This window comes from Perca flavescens, chromosome 2 (genome assembly GCF_004354835.1).
Source record: "Perca flavescens isolate YP-PL-M2 chromosome 2, PFLA_1.0, whole genome shotgun sequence".
Taxonomy (NCBI): Eukaryota; Metazoa; Chordata; class Actinopteri; order Perciformes; family Percidae; genus Perca; species Perca flavescens.
The window spans coordinates 9896834-9916408 of record NC_041332.1 but is presented as its reverse complement, the minus strand read 5'-3'; the positions used below and the strand labels follow the sequence as shown (position 1 = coordinate 9916408).

Below are 19575 nucleotides of genomic sequence, written 5' to 3'. Positions count from 1 at the left end.
CTTGTTCAAAACTACATCCCTGATCCATGTGTTTTTATTATTGTTCGTGACTCTCAAAACAACAGTGGTAAGACATTATGAACCAATATTATAGCAACACTAGCTTTGCACTAACAAATATCATTTGAAGCTGTACAAAAGCACCTGTATGTAGCCTATTGTTGACCCCAAAAGGGCAGTGAGACGCAGTCTGGTCTGAAGGAATGTTGGTACATGGAAACATAATATAGTGGCATTCTGCTCATGGTCTTTCATTAAAGCCAACAGATCAAATCTATATTACAAACTGGGGCAAAATTGTGCCTGATAGAGCATCTATAATGCATTTTAAAAATCAGTCTCAGAGTATGCAGCACAGAAATGTTTGGTGCCATTTTATTATAACTGCAAAATCATTATTTGTTTTAACCAGTGGAAATCAAGTTGTAGTTTTCTATTAGAAACATAACAGAACTTTCAAAAGGTCTTCTTTAACGAGGGCTCATCAGTCTGAATCTCTTTCTCTGTTCTCTCTGGTCCTGCATGAATCTAAAATAATGAAGACCACATGAATTAGTACACAACTTCATAAACACACACACACAGGTTGAAATGGCAGTGTGTGTAGGACATCATAGAAAAATGTATTCCTGCTTCATTATAAAGACCAAAAATGATTATTTCTCCCAACTAAGTGGCTCATTACTCCACATGCAATTTTGTGAAAGTAATTTCTCTGTCACATGTTGTCAAATTGTTTCTGTACCTTGGCATATTGAAATCCCCGCGGGATACTATCAGTTCTTCAATGATTACGGTAAACTACAAAAGGCAGGAGCTCAAAATGAAGGAACCTTTTTCAGTTAGAAATGTATCTCACGCGGAGAACAGGCTTGGATCGTCGTCTGTCAAATGATTGCTGTATTTTCTAGCTGACTGCGTTATGTGTCTGTCCTCCTCCTGGCAAATTGGAAATCTGCCCTGAAGGTTAGTAGTGAAATGACTTTAGAAGGATCGGACTTTAAACTTTGTGTATAATCATCTGTTTCTAATTATTTGTCTAGTGTGTCTCTTTATGTCCTGATTCTCTTTGGCTCGTTTCTATTCTCTATGTAAAGTGTGTGAAACCAACAGGTTCCTCAAACCATACGATGATATAGTTTGTTTATGTCTTCTCTTTAAGCATTTTATAAAATAGCGCCCCTAGCGGTGACAGGAAATATAACCCACAGGAGCCTTTTCCCGTCTGAATATCTAAACGTAACGGTCCCAGATTTAAACACTTATGTTAACGTTGTGAAACGGCGCGGTTTGGTTAGGTTTAGGCGACAACACTTTCTAGTTAAGTTTAGAAAAAGATCGTTATTTGGGCTAATGCTGCATTCATGCCACCTCGGAATAACAGGCACCGCCCCCCTGGTTATGTTGTTTTTTCCGACTGGCAGCGTTCACATGGTCGGGATGAGTGTTCTTCTTCTTCTGTTATATTGCCGTTTGGCATAACAACTTTTTGCATGACTGCCACCAACGGTTGGGCGTTTTCAGGTGTGTGAAAACATGGAGGCCACAATAACAAAAGATTCTCTGCTGTTTTCTTATACGAGCATCCAAACAGCACATCACCAGGTGTTTGTTTGTGTTATCTGCAGGACAACATAGGCCTATTTATGAATAATTTTAAACATATTATGTCTGTGTATGTTTCTTGGCAGAGGCATTTGTCCACAATAAACAGTTTATTATCATTGAAATATGTTCAGTGAACCAAAGTCGCCTCCATCAAACGTCAGTTGTCAACAACGCGTCACCAACTGGGGAACTCGGTTATCAAAATCTAGCCCGAGTTTTTCCACCTCTGATTCCCACAGGACGTTACGTGAATGGTGACGTTTTCACTCGGAAAAACGTTTTTGCGATGTCCATGAACGCACGGTAAGATCAAGACGTTTGTTGTTACTTCACTTCCGCTTATGAATGTCAAGCAGAACATGGCATAGTTCCACTTGTTCGTAAAGTTAAAAAAAACTTGACGTTTACTTTAATTTTCAAACCGAACAAAGCCACTGTCTCCTAGGTGAAAGTGTTTGTTTGACCCATCCACCACCCCAACCTGCCTCTTACACAACATCTGGTGCTCTTATACTTCCTGCTTTGCTTCCATCATAATTTGTATATCCACTAGAGGGCGCCGGCAAACTACATAAACGCAAATATGAGTTGTAATTGCTGATTGTACAAAAGTTTTTTGGTGGAGGACAGTCTCTGTGAAACTGTATGTTTGGTAAAGTAGAGGCCTTTGAATCATCCATTAGTGATCATTAACCAACTCTTGCTGCACAGTACGTGATGAAGATTCCTCAGAAGTTGAGTAGGATCTGTTCAGACTTATGATCCAGGAAAAGCAAACCACTGAATGAATCATTGTGACCCCTTCTTCTGTCCCTCACTCATTCACTACCTTTTACTAAAATGTCATTCCTTTCTTCTCTCTCTTTCTTTGAGCGCTCTCCTCCTCTCCCTCCGTGTTTAAGTCAGCCTTACCATTTACAGCAGGGAGCAGGGCTTCTTCTTGACCTTAGTGGGCTGGGGGCAGAGCACGGCTCGGATGGCCTCATCAAACACCGTCTTCAGACCGCGCTGGGTCAAAGCCGAGCACTCCAGGTACTTCACTGAATCTGCACATACGACAAAGGACACACAGATCACATCAATAAAACAATAAATGAACGAAAGAATAAGAGAGGAGTAGGCTAAAGAAAACAAGCTGCGATTGTAAGCCTGCACATTAAAGCTGTAATGTATGTATCCACTGTATGTTAACCTGTTAACACCCACCAGGTATGTGAGTTCTGACATGTTACATGATAAGTATTTAAACACAAAAGTTCTAAACTTTTTTCAATATGGACATGTTGTACATCGTTTGATTGGTAATTCTTTTTTAAACAACAATTCCTCCAAACCATAGGACCACTTATATTGTTTTTCAACGCATTCCCATGAAGTGGTTAGTATGATATTGTACAAAAAGATATGCCCAAAAATTCGTATGATATCTTACAAAGTTACGGCGACTGACCGCGGCCTTTACATATCAATTTAGCCAATAAAAGGTTACTTTGAGCCAGGTACAGGGCACTGTGATGTTACAGTAATTTCAGCATACTTTGCAGTTGAGTTTATCCGTCAAAAGGGACCTGTCCTGTTGCAACGACAGTTAAGTTTAGGCACCAAAATGACTAGTTAGGATTAGAAAAAAGATTGTGGTTTGGGTTAAAAAACTGGTCCCCTTAAGTAGTACTCCTGGGGTGGCAGGAAATCTGACCCACGGAAGCGTTTTCCCTCCCCATTCCTTAACATAACAATCGCGGTTTCAAACATGTTGTAAAACGGTCGCTGTTTAATTAGGTTTAGGCACAAAAATACTTGGTTAGTTTCAATTAAAAAGAGACAAAGACATTTTTTCACCAGAATATCAACAAAAACATTTTATGTGTTCTGTTATCTGCCGTTCCAACAGAAAAGTCAAACATAAAGTTAAGGGAATAATAATAATAATAAATCTGAATTTAATATGATTTCAATTTCTTGAAATCTTCATGCTACATCTGAGACATGTTCTTTGCATAGCTTTCCAAGCTGCAAAGAAGATAATTCCCCTTATATATATTTATTTCATCATGTATTTCATCTGAGTCCAATATTTATTCTGCTTTTAACTCTGCTTTGGTCACCAACTCCTGAGATAAACATAGGGAGGTTTAGCTGTTTTAAATGCTCCATTTAGTTTAGTTTGGTCCCGGGCAGGTAGCATGTGTAGCTGTCTATCAGAGAAACAGTCGCCTGCTCCAACAGAGACTAAACCAAAACAGTACAATTGTGGGCAGTTAAGCCGAAAAAATGGGCTGAAAGATGCTAAAACGCAGTGCTGAGAAATTGCATTTACATTGGGTTTGTCACACTAGTGACTTTACTATAACAGGTGGTTATTTAACCCTTTGGCACACACTTATGATGGTTGTCATGGTATTTATTCTCTTGAAGCTGATGTCATGGCAACTGTATTACTAGTGTTTTATGACTGAATAACATCCCAAAGGCTTTTTTCGTCAGTCAGAAAGGATGCTAGTTCACTATCATTTATCCAATCATTCATGCTTTCATTTTCAGTAAACTCAATATACCACCACAGTAAATGCAGTAATCACAGAAAGCACATCATAGGTTTACGATTATATTATAGTTTATATTTTCATTTATCTATAACACAGAAGCCTGGGTAATAGCACTTACTGAGCGATGGAGACTGCTTTGTTTCATTAGCGAAGGAGGCTTACACATTTCTGTCATGTAAGACCTTAGAAAAGCCCGTAGACCTTAGAGCATTACCCACCTATCTCTTTAGCCAGAGCCAGGCCCTGAGGGTAGGTGATTGGCGCCAGCTTCTTTTCCTTCAGCTTCTCAATGGTATCCTTCTCGTCCCTCAGATCCAGCTTGGTGCCCACCAGGATGATGGGTGTGGAGGGGCAGTGGTGGCGAACCTCAGGGTACCACTGGACAGAAATAAAGGCCAACACAATGAGAAGAGAGAAACGGGGAAACAAAGAGTGAAGGTATGTGTCGGAGATGAAGAAAATGACTCGGGGTGAAGGGGAGACGAGGAGGGTGTTGAGAGCCAGGGGGTTAATGGATGATGGAGTCAAACTGCTTTCTTAAATTGTCATGAAATAAGTGTTAAGATGCAATTGACATGCTGTACTGTAGTTATGAAATCCACTTTTCAGCCCCAACTTCATAATAATTTCAGAGCGTGATTGACGTTTTCATTTTCAGGCCTGTCCTGGCTGCCTCCTCTTTCACAATTTCTCTGAAAATTATTGCGTTTGCTCTACCACTCACTCAGGCACCTACTATTCATCTCATCTACTTCCTCATTCTCACCTTACCGGATATCTCCCTTTCTCTCTATAAACCTTTTCCTCTTGCTCTCTGTTTACCTCTTTTGTCCTCTCTCCATCCGATTTCTCCAGTGAGGAAATAAGTGATGCTATCTGCTGAAAGAAGTATTATGTAGATTATGTTTGCGCCTACAATAATAGTTGTCATTTTTGAGTGGCAAATTTGACCTGTCTAATGGGGTAGTCCGCTCACAAGCCAGCCTGTTGATGTGAGGATTAGGAGTATTACCCGATCAATCATACTACTGCTTTTTCGAGTCAATTCTTTTGACTTTAAATGTCCTAGCGTGTGTTGCTGAGCTTTATTGTATTATGACGTCTCACTGAATTATGTTTAAATGTATTAAATTCTATCTTGGTCACAGCCTGAACGCTCTGAACTTCTCTGGTGGAAGTTTCTAAACTTCACCTATCAAGTGAGTATTTCCTTAACTTGGCATGTTCTATTCAGCAGGTCCACTACAAATAAAGCCAGAGCTTTAGACTTTAAACTTGGGACTTCAGAAAAAAAATCAAGGCGTGAGACTTGACATGGACTTGCAGTAAGACTTGACTGACTCCCAAACGATTGTATTTGACTTGAGATTTGAAAGCAAAACGATTCAAGGTTCAAGTTTTGACATTTTAAAATCCCAGACTACTACATTGGCAGTGACTTGTGATTTGACTTGGAATTGCCCGAAAGGACTTGACATGAAATGGTGACATGACTTGGAATTATTTTGATTAACTTGAGACTTACACTTACTTAAAAGCTTCAGAGTTAACAGTCCCAACTATCCTAAGAATTGACATTGACTTGTCTTGAATGACTTGAAACTTGTTTTGGACCTGTCTCGATTAACGTTAAGACCAGACTAAACTTGTCTTAAATGGTGCCTTCCTGTCAATAGTTGTCAACCTCTACACACCGAATAAAAGAGCTCTCGGAAACTGATGAAGGAAGGAATGTGATTGGCTGAAGCAAGGTGTTGAAAGCATCCAGAATCATAAAAGGATTGCCCTGGGATGAATAAGCCACAGTATATCTTAAAAGTGACCAAATAATATTTGTATGCTTAGTTGAAACACTGGCAGTCTAAAGAGTTATGCTCATACAAGAGCAAAATACATTTAAGTGCCCTTATCTTACATACAGGTAAAGCAGTTTGTACTTTCGGCCAAATACAGCCTGTTTTCTGGGTGTAAAAGCATAACTTAAACCCTCTTTCTGCTACTGAAGTCTCATAAAATTCTGTTTTTTTCTTACCAAAACCCAGTCCTCCTTTTTGAATTTCCTCCATTCCAACTGACCTAGCAGGAACCATGGTTATGGTACCACTCATGTCCCTTGTTACTATGGTGACTCTAATGGGATTGAAAATGAAGAGCAGAGCACAGGCGGAGGAAATCTAATCATTATTTCCTTTGTTATGTTGTGTTGATGTTCTTATATGATATTCATAGGGTCGATGAGCAGAGTCTCGGCTTTTGTTGCGGTACAGCATTCAAAGTCGAACAGGAAATGGAGAGTACATGAAACTACTAAAACGGAGAGAGCTCTTGAGTTGAGAGCGAGGTGCACTAAAGCTTTACATCTCCCAATGCTACACATTCTGGTGTTCATTATGTTGAGATTAAAAGGCTGAACGATTCACCCACAAGACCCTGAATAAAAATAAGCAGAAATAGAATATGGGTGAACGGATGGATGGAAATCTAAAATCTAGAGATGAAACGATTAATTGTTTCATTGATTGATTCCATGTATGCCATTAATCAAGCAAAAACTCCGGACATTCTTTGGTTCCAGTTTCTCCAATGTGAGGACGTGCTGCTTGTATCTGTTTTTATAATTATCATAATAAAATAATCATGCTTTTGTTTAAATAATTTGTATAATACAATTGTGGAATCATTTGCTTGCTATAATAATAAGCAACAGGCTCATGCCGCTAGGTTAACATCAGATATCTGCAACAATTGTGTCATCACAATGTTAAAATAAATTTTAGATAATTTTCCAAAACCACGACTTCAATAACTTTATAAGCCACAGGCCATGGCAACATACCTGTCCCAGCCGTGTGCGTTACTTTTTAGTGTCCCCTGGTTGTGAGCATCTTGAAGTGCTTTTCTAAAAGCTGCGAATGTGTTGTCAAATTAGTGACGTTTCGTTGAGGATTTGTTTGTGTTGTGTCTATTTGCATGTGTTTTCCTAATTTGCAGTGCATTGATCTCTCTGGGCCACCATACTTTTGGCATACTGAAGTCTTCACCATCACTGTCCATGTACATTATAATCTAGAGCTCAGAATCTAATTCTCTGTCTGACAAAATGTCAAAGAGTCACCCTTTTAAATTCCGCCTGTGTCACTGTCTGCAGAACCACGGGCAGCTTTAAACACAATGCCTTTCTTTCTTTTCCTGCTCTCTTTCTTTCTTTCTTTCTTTCTTTCTTTCTTTCTTTCTTTCTTTCTATCTTTCTTTCTGTTTGACAGTGCAGTTGAGGACTAAGATTTCTGTACAGTCTGCTGTTTTAGCTACTAATTATGGTTAATTGCTCTTTCTATCTTTTTTTATTCATGCATACACATGCAAACCACGTCCCATTCATCTTATTCAGCAAGTGTGGCAGAAGAGGCAGCAACTAAATCATTGTTTGTTTCTACTACTATACAGGCTAACCAGGGTTGTTTTTTATTAGGACTCCTTGATTATATATATATATATATATATAGTTGACATTTAAAAAGGTCCAAATAATAATGTACCACAGCTATAAGACTCACCTTAGCTCTGACGTTCTCGTAGGACGCTGGGCTCACCAGGGAGAAACAGATGAGGAAAACATCCTAAAGAAGAGACAATGAGATGAGAGAGATATTCAATGATAGATTTGGCTACACTGGGATTTTATGTCCTTTGCATGCTTTTGTGTAAATGTACCATACAATATTTACATTATTCTATATCTGTATGTAATATTATTTTATTGCTACAGGTATTATAAACCTTTAAAGTTCAGGTTACTATCATATGACCAAAATCTTAACATTATTCACTTAGTCTGTTTTTCCAGAGCTTTCAGCAACTTCTAGTGTGGTTATCTTATGATACCAGAACATATCATTATTTTACTGTATATTAGACTGCAGTTACTGACATTTTGCTGCATCTAAATGTAAAGAATAAAAAATAAAAATAGAGAAGACCAACTGCAGCTCATTATCCTTTTCAATTTCATACCATGTAAGCTGTAAAAGGGCAAATATTTGGAATCATTTTTTCTCAGTAAACATGAACCCAGCCAGAGAAGCCTGCGTCCAAAAGGGACACCGAGTCATGTGGCTCTTCTCTTTTTGAATGTTTATTTAACGTTTTTACAATGTAAACGTGCAACATGTTGTTTGGTGGTGGTTGAGTTTGACTGAGAAAACAATTTTACATGTATAATGCAAAATAGCCTCGGAAAGGAAAGTTGTTTTAGTCGTGCAACAGAAAACTCAGATTGGATTTAGCTAGCTGTCTGGATTTACCCTGCAGAGATCTGAGTAGCAGTTAACCATAGTCCTCCATAGTGTGTGTGTGTGTGTGTGTGTGTGTGTGTGTGTGTGTGTGTGTGTGTGTGTGTGTGTGTGTGTGTGTGTGTGTGTGTGTGTGTGAGTGTATGTATGTGTGTGTGTGTGTGGGTACCGTCTGTGGGTAGGACAGTGGGCGGAGCCTGTCGTAGTCTTCCTGTCCAGCTGTATCCCAGAGGCCCAGGTTGACTGGCTTGCTGTCCACCATCACATTAGCTGAGTAGTTGTCAAACCTGTGGGGAGCACAGCGATCAATACACCAATCAATAAATCAATCAATCAATCAATCAGTGAGCCGGTCTTTCATTTAAGTGATGATTTGAACAATTAATTAGTTTGATCTAGAAATGCCATAGAAATGCCATCACGCCATTGTAGGGTCATATAACTAAACAGCTTAGATCTGAGAGGAGAAGATTTAAGGACAAGTTTATTTGGACAGATTAATTACAATCCTTATACTGAAAGGATTACACACACTTGAATTTAAATGGCTGTGTTAGTTTGCCATAAAAATACCTAATATTGTTCAAGTAACCGCTATAACGTTGTAGATTGTAATACTAAGCTGTGCTGCCCCTGTGTGGTCACACTGAAACACTACAGTCTCTTCTATCAGCTTTGGAAATGACTTTCCTAAATTTCTCTTTGGACCTTTTGTATGTAACAGTGGTGGAAGAAATGTTCAGTTCATTTACTTAAGTAAAAGTATTAATACCACACTATAAAAATACTCTGTTGCAAGTAAAAGTCCTGTATTGACAATGTTACTTATGTAAAAGTATGTAAGTATCATTAGAAACATGTACTAAAGTATTAAAAGTAAAAGTACTCGATGCAGAAAAATCCTCACATTTTAGAATCTGGAAACAATCAAAACGGATCTGTCAATCAACTAAGTGATTAATGTTCTAATCATTTTAGCTGAACTTGTAGGCCGTTACATTGGATACTGGGTATGTTGGATAGTTTAATTTATAATATAACATTGTATTTTAGAGACTACATGTGTTTTGTGTGTAACAATCTTAATTTGTAAAGTAGCTGTCAGATTAACATAGTGGAGTAAAAAGAACAATATTTCTCTCTGAAATGTAGCGGAGTAGAAGTAGAAAGTGGCATGAAAAGAAATGACTCAAGCAAAATAACCTAAAATTTCTACCTAAGTACACTGCTTGAGTACATGTACTAAGTTACATTCCACCACTGGTATGTACACATGGTGCTGCTACACATAGGACAACATACACTCATTTGAGTTCATTTGCAAAAACAGATAAAAGCCATTCTTTAAACGAATAAACCAACATCAGTTTGATAACGGAGGTAATCTGATTTTGCAAACTGAACCTAACTTGACTTGGATTGTCTAGTTGATCGCTTCGTTGTGCAACTTCGATGGACACACGCAACTAACTCTGTTTTTAGCAACATCCTGTTTCTGCCTCATGCGTGTGTTCATATTCACAGTCATCTCACGCCATCAGTTAGTAAAACACAGCTGCTAGAGGCTTTTAACAAATTCAAAGAGATATATCACCCATGTTCTTGCCTCTTTTTAAAGGTTACAAGTCGGTTTTAGAGTTGAGTTGTTTTACTTTGAAAACACTTCACAGACCTAAATCCAAGGACATTTAAATTGCTTCTTTCCTATTTCTAAAATATCTTAATTGTTTGTTAAAGTAACTCTCTTTCAACTCATTGTATCATTTCTTTTTACATTTATTGCAGGATTTTACTTGTCTTTTAGTTAGTCTGGAAATGTTTTAAAGGTCCCATAACATGGTGCTCTTTGGATGCTTTTATACAGACCTTAGTGGTCCCCTAATACTGTATCTGAAGTCTCTTTTATATAGACCTTAGTGGTCCCCTAATACTGTATCTGAAGTCTCTTTTATATAGACCTTAGTGGTCCCCTAATACTGTATCTGAAGTCTCTTTTATATAGACCTTAGTGGTCCCCTAATACTGTATCTGAAGTCTCTTTTATATAGACCTTAGTGGTCCCCTAATACTGTATCTGAAGTCTCTTTTATATAGACCTTAGTGGTCCCCTAATACTGTATCTGAAGTCTCTTTTATATAGACCTTAGTGGTCCCCTAATACTGTATCTGAAGTCTCTTTCCAGAAAATCAGCCTTGGTGCAGAACTACAGCCACTAGAGCCAGTCCCACAATGAGCTTTCCTTAGGATGTGCCATTTCTGTGTCTGTAGCTTTTAATGCTATTGAGGAGGAGAGGGTGGGGGGGCAAGGTGAAGGGTGGGGGTGTGGCCTTGACCAACTGCCACTTTGCTCGTTTGAAAGCCATGATGTCTCTCTCTCATGGGTGGGCCAAATTCTCTGGGTGGGCAAAGCAGAGAAAATGGAGGTAACCTTCCTCCTTATGACCTCATAAGGAGAAGATTCCAGATTGGCCCATCTGAGCTTTCATTTTCTCAAAGGCAGAGCAGGATACCCAGGGCTCGGTTTACACCTATCACCATTTCTAGCCACTGGGGGACCATAGGCAGGCTGGGGGAACGCATATTATTGTTAAAAAAAAAACTCATTAAGTAAAATGTTCATGCCATGGGACCTTGAATAGATCCTGTGTAAAACACCTTGTAACTTTATTTTGAAAGTTTATTGATGAAGTTGATTATTTCTATTATTAGGTAATATGTTGGCTAGAGGAGTAAACATAAAATCAGTGGCTTGCTCACAAGCACTGCAACATTAATTGTTGAAATAGAGAGTGGTTAGTAAACCTTTTTCTTCTCTATTTAACTGTCAGCTTTTTTGTCTTTTAGAAAGACTTCCTAACTTGTAGGTTGCTGCCAGCCCGAACCTGTCAGTGTTCGGCAGATGTATGCAGTGTGTGTGTGTGTGTGTGTGTGTGTGTGTGTGTATATATATATATTTTTTGCTGCATTCGTGTGCCATATTCGTCCCATGTGTGTCATTGCATGCACACCATTGCATATTACAGTTGATTATTGTTCATACAGAAATGTGCAACATGTTAATTTACTTGTACATGTAATTTACTTTGTAATTTACCATCAGAAAGAGAGCATGTGTGTCGGTGTGCCTCATACTCACACAGTAGGAATGTACTCCCCGGGGAAGGCATTGGTTGTGTAGCTGATTAGAAGACATGTTTTTCCCACCGCTCTAAATCATACAAGTAAAAACACATGCAGTGAGACATTATGACCAGACTATATCAATCTTTCATTCGGGCTAAAAGAGGGAATCACAGCGAGAAACAATCAACATAAGCTTTGTCCCGAGTCCATACTACATACAGTACAGTATACAGTACCTAGAATAAATTTTTTTTTTCATACTTTCAATTTTGTACTAAAAGGAAGTTATGGAAGACAGGAACGGAAAACAGAATGGTTTTCAAAATATTTGAATTGTATTTGTTGTATTTTGGGATATTCCTTGAGCTGTTTCTTTATCACCCACACTGTATTTTTTTCTAGCAGTTGAGCAGCTTTTGTGCATTGCATGCTTAATTCCAACCTGGTTAGATTTAGTGTGTAGAATGGATTTAGGACAACGCTATAGAAAAGCAGAGAAAGAGGATGAGAGATGAGCTGGCAGATCTCAGAGCAATAATCACACATGTACAGTATCGGTAGCCTTGCATGTTTACAAGTTTATTTTATTAGTTTTAATATCACATTGTATAATTGAGATGGAAACATTTGAGCCAGTAACATGTTCATTACAGGAGCGCAGTGATGTCTGGCTGCATGTACCAGATGATCAAACAAGTATCAACTAGTCCTGTTTGTATTTTGTTCCAGAGCATTGCTGTTGGCATTTTCAACAATAACACCAGCACTCGTGGCCTGTCTTCACCAAGGCACTGACACACAGAGAAGATCACATTGGATGAATGTGATTGGAAAGTTATGACGAGTTGCTTCAGCCTTACTTTCATGAAAAAGCAAGGCAAGCTCAGTGCCCAATAGTTGCACTGTAGTTTGCCTGTTAGATTATTCATGACATTACATGTCATTTAGCTGACGCTTTTATCCAAAGCGACTTACAGTTGCTATAGGGGCTGCATACCTCTGGAGCAACGATGGGTCATAATGGGTCATAAAGTGTCTTTCTCACGGCAGGAATTGAACCCAGATCTCCCACACCAAAGGTACATGTCATATCCACTGCACCATCACCACCCATACATAATGCATATGTAATGTAGTGTTAATATTGCTTCCACTTCCATTACGTTCTGAAAGTTCACAGTTTTACCGTGGTAAAGGTAGTGTTTTTCAGATTATTATATTATTTTATAGCTGTGTATGTACATCTTACCTGGACGTTTTGGGATGTGCTCTTTTACCTTATTTGGTGTTTCTTTATTTCCCAAAAAAATCTTTTTGAGCTTTCCCTATACAGTATGCGTTCACTAACAAATTTTAAAACAAGACACCTGCTTAGGCTTTCAGCTGAAATTGCAATCAGCAGTGTTTGAAATGCACCAGGCTGCAATCTATTCTGTTAAGAATGTGTGGTTAACAGTATTGACAGCAGTGTGTTAGCATTTGAACTAAGTGCTGTAGATCCACAGTGTTGTTCAGGTTGTGGTTAAAGTCATGGGATAAATGTGTAGAGTTTTCAAAAATGTGTTCAATTACATCTTACTCTTTTGGTAACATATTAGCTGTTGTGATTGTGGCCAATTAGCGAGGAACCCATCAGTTCATCACCCAAAAATCACAATCACTACACTGTAAACCTTTGATCTAAATTTACAGCTAAAATCTCACAGTATCTTACTGTTTTAATGTTATACAGGGCCATACTGTAAATGGCAATGCATTCTGGGAGAAAATAATAACATTACAGCACTATCTGTGAATGTTACAGATTACAGGTATTTACTGTTACATAATACCAATGCATCTTGGGAAAATAAAGGAAAAGGCGGGAATTACACTGCAGACTGTATATTACTGTACATTTTCGGTGAATAGTTTTGCAGTACATTTTATCAATCAAGTCAAGTCAATTTATTTATAGAGCACATTTAAAACCCACCTAGGCTGAATAAAGTTATATTATTCTATAAAAACAAAGGAAGACAAAAATATAGACACAATGAACATCATACAAACAACACAAATCTATACAAATGTCCCTAAACTAAACGCCGAAGAATAAAAGTGTTTTAAGACGAGACTTAAAGATCTCTGCAGTAGAAGAGGACGTAATATGAATGGGACGTTTGTTTTTACTTAGTATAGTAGAGTATAGTTGTAGGTGGTGTAGTATGGAATCAAAATGCTGCAGTCCATTCAGAGTCACGGCTATTATTGATGCGTGATTCAGGCATCAGCATCAGTGGGAGTCGAGCAAAGAGTCAAAAAAGTTTTTCCACTGTTGAAGCTCTCTTTATAAAAACATCCGGTTACAGCACATCAGATCAGAAAAAGGCTTCAGCTATGAAAGAGGGTGCAAGAGAGCCAGCCTGATTGGATTAATACAGCTCAAGCATGCACTGTTTGGAACTACAGCAGGGATGAGGGCGGCTATTTGCCTGCATAGTGCACTTTCTGAGAGCTTAAATGTAACTTCAGCCCCCAGTGGACGTTATGATCTGGGGCTCCACATCCATACACTAAACAAAAATGAATCAGTGGTCCAGGACAGCTGCATTAAACATAAACAGCTGTGGTTAGACAGCCGGATTTGTTCAGCAATAATGGGTATTGTCCATCAAGAATATGGAAATCACAAAAATTTGAAAAAAGTTAGTGAAAAATATGTGTCATCTGAGTATACAGTACATACATACAATGGTGTGGCTTTTAGAAAGTAAGTTGGGGGTTGGGACAAAAAGAAACCCTTTCAGTTTTTTTTTGCCAAGTTGCACAATCATGACATATAAAACATGTGCCACAGACAACTTTGATGCCAGTACCAGGAACCAGCAACATTAAAAAGTCCCTCTTACTTAGAAAAACTGTGGACCGTTTTCAGTATTTACCATAACCTCCCAATGAAAACACGAGGTCTGATTATTGTCTAGGAAAATGTATTTGAAAGTTTTCAAAGTAAAACACAAAAAAAGTATTGCTTTTGGATGCTTTGGCTGTGTCTAAAGTCACTCCCTAGAGAACTACATGTATATTTCACTGCATTTTAGTTGTGTGTAAAATGTAATTTTCTACATATTACCCTCATAATACCACAATGGTGTAAAAAATTAAAAAAATGTATACTACTTTTTTAAATAACAAACAAATGTTGAACTACTGAGACGCTATTCATAGTGAATAGGGAGTGATTTCAGAGCACAAAGTGGAATTTCTCTTAGCCCTGTTGCATTGGGGTAGCGGCAGAAGCATTACTGTAACTAGACTCAGTGGAGGATATTTTGATCAGGACTAATAGTGCTACATTTTCAGCATGGCTAGATACCACTAGAGATGAGCTGAGAAAATAGTCCTACATCTTTCTGTGATATGAACGGACCCTTTAAAGAGAAGTCAACAAACAAACTTTCCAAAAAAGGGCACATCAAAGGTAACTAATAACTTAAAATTCAAAATGTTGTCTGATTTAAAAAAAAAAAAAAGCAGAAGAAATACACTCCAAACTCATCCATGACCTATAAGCAGGCTCTGATCGTGTAAAGTGGCATTTTAAAGAAGGCCAGCCCAGGAACAAGATGAGTCAGTAGTGGTGTGAGCACCCAGCTGTCAACTAAGAAAAGCTTAGTCTGTCTGTATGTGTGTGTGTGTGTGTGTGTGCGTGTGTGTCTGTGCTTGTGTGTGAATAATTCCATCTCTGTGAGGATTAGTGTAGAGTTTCAGACAATACGTTTGAGGAAAGGTTGTCAATTCTCCAGAATGCTGTTTGGGGATTTAGACTTTAGACAGGTTTTATGGTTATGGTTAAGGTTTAGGTGAAATGTGAAGGTTAGGGTTAGGCATGCACTTGCAATGTTTAAGGTTAAGTAGGGTGTAATGTCAGTGAAGGCTCTCAGAAGTATAGAAGGGCAAGCTTGTGTGTGTGTTTTGTGGTTGTGAATGAGTGAAATAGGAACTGATCCGTTTCAGAAGCACAAGTTAGTACTGAAAACAGGAACCAGCCAAACTCAGCTATCAAGAAGAGAAAAAAATACTTCAACCTCTGATCTCCCACAGGCTCTTTCTTCTTAATCTTGTTTTCCATCAACGTTTCTGTCCCCTGCTGACACCACTCTACATGATTTGGTTTTAGCTTGGCAAACTCGTCACAGGAGTTTCATCCTTACAGTCTGTCCCTGTTTCTGGCTTTACTTCACTCTATTTCGCTTTTCCCATACTTAATTTTTATTTCATCCACTGTATCTTTCTATCTTTATCTCATAAAAATCACCACAACACACTTTCTATCATTTCTTCCATCTTGTTTTTCAGTGCAAAAAGCACATGCCACGGTAAATAGTCAAATGGCTTCAACTAGGCCTACATTAGTACATTTAATGTGTGCAGGGGGAACATTGGCGTAGTTTTGATTTGATGATTTGTCTACATGTATTAGATCTTTCGTTCTTGCCCTTAAAGTAGATTAAAATCGCTTTAAACCAGAAAGTGGAACAGTGGAACTCATCAGTGTGTCAAAATGAAACAAGTGGTGCTGGAGGCTTGGAGACATACAGTGACTACTCGCCGTGCCAGGTCGTAAGCTACTATAGCTGGTGAGCTAAGCGTTACCAAACTAGCCAGTCGGGAACAAGCTAATCAGTCAAAATTAGTAAGTAAGTAAGTATAGGTAAGTAAGTAAGAAAAGCTTTATTTATATAGCATTTTAAATACACGCAGTTAAAAAAGTGCTCTCCACAATGATTTCTATTTCCTTGGAAGGTCATTGTTTACTTCATTACGGATTGTATAGGCCTAGCTCTGCCGCTAACATGACATCAATATGTGTACAGGCCATCCATCAGGCCAACCCTATAAAGGCCATATATCAGCAGTGACTTGCTGAGTAGTCTATATCCTTGATGTTACACTCCCCGGATTGCTCCGGTGCCGAAGGTATTTTCCGTTTCCTTCCGCTTTCTTTGTGTTGGAATTTTAAATTTGGTGGATTAATAAAAACTATTCTTGACTGCTCCTCAGATCTCTGCTGGGTAAATTGAGACAGCTAGCTACACTATCTGTCCAATCTGAGTTTTCACTTGCGCAGCTATTTTGCAGCGGCTCTGTGCAGAGCTTAGCGCCGCCGCTGATGATTCCGATTGGTTTAAAGAAATGCAATTAAACCAGAGCACGTTTTCCTCCCATCCCCAAAAGCTCTGTGTAGTAGCCAGACCCTCCATTAGCGGGCTTTGGAGGAGGGTCTGGCAAAGCGAGACTGCTCGCTGAGAGACAACAGACTTCCCTATAACCTGACACCAACTTCCTCTTCTTTCTCTCTGTTAACAGAAGCTTTAAATTCCATTTTGAAATCTGGTTGATAGTCACAGACGCATGGTCACACATCACACAGACAATCTGATTTTCTTAAAGACTGCACTGTCTCCACAACGTCATTATGGACAGGGTTCATCTTCTGTGAAACTAGTGGAGGCCCAAACTCAAACTTCTGCAAGGTACAGCAAAGGATGTTTGTAGTGGCTGCAGCATGAACCGACGTTAGCTATACCAGAGTCGAGAAAAAAATTAAACAGCCATGGCAGAAATTACTCATACCACCACCTGCTTCAACTGACGGCTTCTCCGCTCTCATAAGGTATCCTTCTAATACATACTCAGAAGTGCTGTTTGGACTGTCTTTAAAGCTCCATACAGACATGTCAATAAGGGTATTCTGAAGTATTTTCACACAATTGTTGCAATTTTAAAAACAACAGACAAATCGATACTGGCGGCAGCAATTGGCCAGGTGTTCACACGTTTTGAAACTGGGCAGAGCTCAAGGCTGTAAGCACATTCTTTTCTTCACATTCCTGAAAATGTATTCGCCCACTGTTGGTGTTCTGTGCAGAACTGCAACAATTGCCATTGTGTTGGTGGTGTGTTTTTAAAAAAATAGAAATGGGAGGAGTATGATGACTGCAGTCTGGGTCAAGTTCTGGATAGCAGCAATGATGCATGGTGAGACTAAAAAAAAAGGTAGTATTTTCAAAATAAAAGGTTTTAAAGAATAAATCATTTATATTTTAAATGTGACGTTAATGTTATTTTCCTAATGTCAAAGACATCAGTGTATGTCATAGCTCATAAACTTAATGAACACAGTAAACACAAGCTTATTAGAAGCCAAGATGCAGAGCAGTCTATTTGGACACTGACACACTGTTTCTGGTTTTTTGGCTCTGCACTGCAGTACTTTAGATTTTAAATGTTACAGAAAAATCACTGACTTTAAGCTTTTATGGATTATGACAACAAGTTATTCAAATAAACGACAATATACGGCATTGGTCCATGCTATCCACATCAACATATGAAGGTGTCCTCTGATCTGACACTGCTCCGGTTAAGAGTTGGTTAGGTTTAGGCGTAAAACGTACCAGGTTAGGGTTAGGGTTACGATCATGGTTGGGGTTAAAATTATGACTTTGTTAATATTAGGGCAGCGTTGTTGTCATGGTTACATTGACATGCACTTGGTCGTGGTTATTGAATTATTGTGGTTATGGTTAAAAGGAAACCAGTTGACAGAAACCAGTTGACTGTTGGCAGTTAACTGGAAATAAACAGCTGTCTCCCATGTTAAAGTCCCACATGTTGTGGACCGATTCATCCACCCTAACCTCCCTCCTCCCAATCTATAAAATGCCAAAGTAAACCAAAATAATACAGAATGTCTCACATCCCAAGTATTTACAGACATCAGTCTCTCTTCTTCTCCACTCTTCAATTTTAAATCACAGAGTCACATTCAACACACACCAGGAAGCCCAACACACTAGGAAATGGAGTTATGGTAGCTGTGTGCTACATTTAAACGTTTAATTCTCTGTAACCACTGCCTGATCTCAACAGCTGCAGTACTTCCGCTGTACAATTTCCGCCATCATGACAACCGGCCTTTTTGCCCCACCTTTAAAGATAAGTATAGAACTTTTTTTTTTCTGATGTGGTAGACAACTTGTTCCAAGAGAGTACAACAAAGTCTGAAGACCGAACAAATTTAGCAGGTTTTCTAATTATAAAGAATACGAAATGTGGTCAACTTTTTTTTTTTTGAATTTGCAGTGAGGTGTCTGTGCTCTGAGCGTGCTGCATTACAGCGTGTTCTTGCATGTTGTAGCCTGCACCATCCAGCACCCTCACTCTGAATCAGCGCTGTCAAACACACGCCTAAAGATCTACACGTAACACAGGAAAGGCTGTGTTCTTCAACAAGTTTAAAAGAACAGTACCCTTAAGGTTTTTTTTTAAATTTAAACACTACATCACACAGCTTCATCACTCCGGAAGTTGCCAAAACTGTTAGTCGAGGCTGTTGAGGCCATATGAACATCTTTGACATTACCGTCAAATAACCCTAAATTCTGAGCCTAGGGCTAAACGCTCCCCATCATGCATCAGCTGGGTTAACACCTCTTGTTTCGAGACTTGAAGGCAGTTTAAGTTCAAACAATGTAAATGTATGGTAAAGTAAAGTAAAATAATGGCGTACCCATCTCCCACGACCACACATTTGATAGCCTGCATCCTGTTCCGCTCAGCTTCGTCTGTGCTCTTCACTGTGACAGAAACAGACTCGGAGAGGAAGGTTCAGAGACGCAGATCAGCATGCAACTACAGGAAATTGTTACACACCTCCCTCACTCCCCTCCCTTTGCTGCCTCTTTTTCTTTTCTCAGTCTGTGCTTCCTTCATTTCTTGCACCAATCTCTTCTTCTGGTTTTGTTGTGTTTTCTCCTAAACAACAGAGCCTGTGCGAGCAGTGTGTAAATAGTATAAAATAGAGTAATAATGTGTTGAATGACACAGAAACGTACAAGATTGCAATAAATGAGAAGTCTGAACTGTGAAGTTTTTTGAAACAAGGAAGCTGAGGTAACAATAGCACTGGGCTTTATTTTAAAACTTCCTCTTCTGTTGCAATCATGCATGCACACACACA

General features: G+C 38.8%; 1 protein-coding gene across 1 annotated transcript; it reads right to left on the bottom strand.

Moving 5' to 3' along the window:
* Positions 1–511: 511 nt before the first annotated feature.
* On the bottom strand, positions 512–19277 carry rac2 (Rac family small GTPase 2). The gene is made up of 7 exons (XM_028593973.1): positions 19126–19277; positions 11581–11652; positions 8613–8730; positions 7709–7771; positions 4373–4532; positions 2521–2654; positions 512–528 (listed from the first exon to the last, which is right to left on the bottom strand). The coding sequence occupies exons 1-6, from the start codon at positions 19158–19160 to the stop codon at positions 2524–2526; spliced, it is 579 nt and encodes a 192-aa protein (XP_028449774.1). The 5' UTR covers positions 19161–19277; the 3' UTR covers positions 512–528; positions 2521–2523.
* Positions 19278–19575: the final 298 nt, after the last annotated feature.

What these genes read in the sequence shown, in the direction of transcription:
- rac2 (XM_028593973.1), bottom strand. Translation starts at nt 19,160, where the DNA reads ATGCAGGCTATCAAATGTGTGGTCGTGGGAGATGG. An exon ending in TGTGTGGTCGTGGGAGATGG is followed by an intron (nt 11,653 to 19,125) that starts GTACGCCATTAT and finishes TGTATGATTTAG; the next exon opens with AGCGGTGGGAAAAACATGTC. An exon ending in ACGAGAACGTCAGAGCTAAG is followed by an intron (nt 4,533 to 7,708) that starts GTGAGTCTTATA and finishes ATTTCTGTCCAG; the next exon opens with TGGTACCCTGAGGTTCGCCA.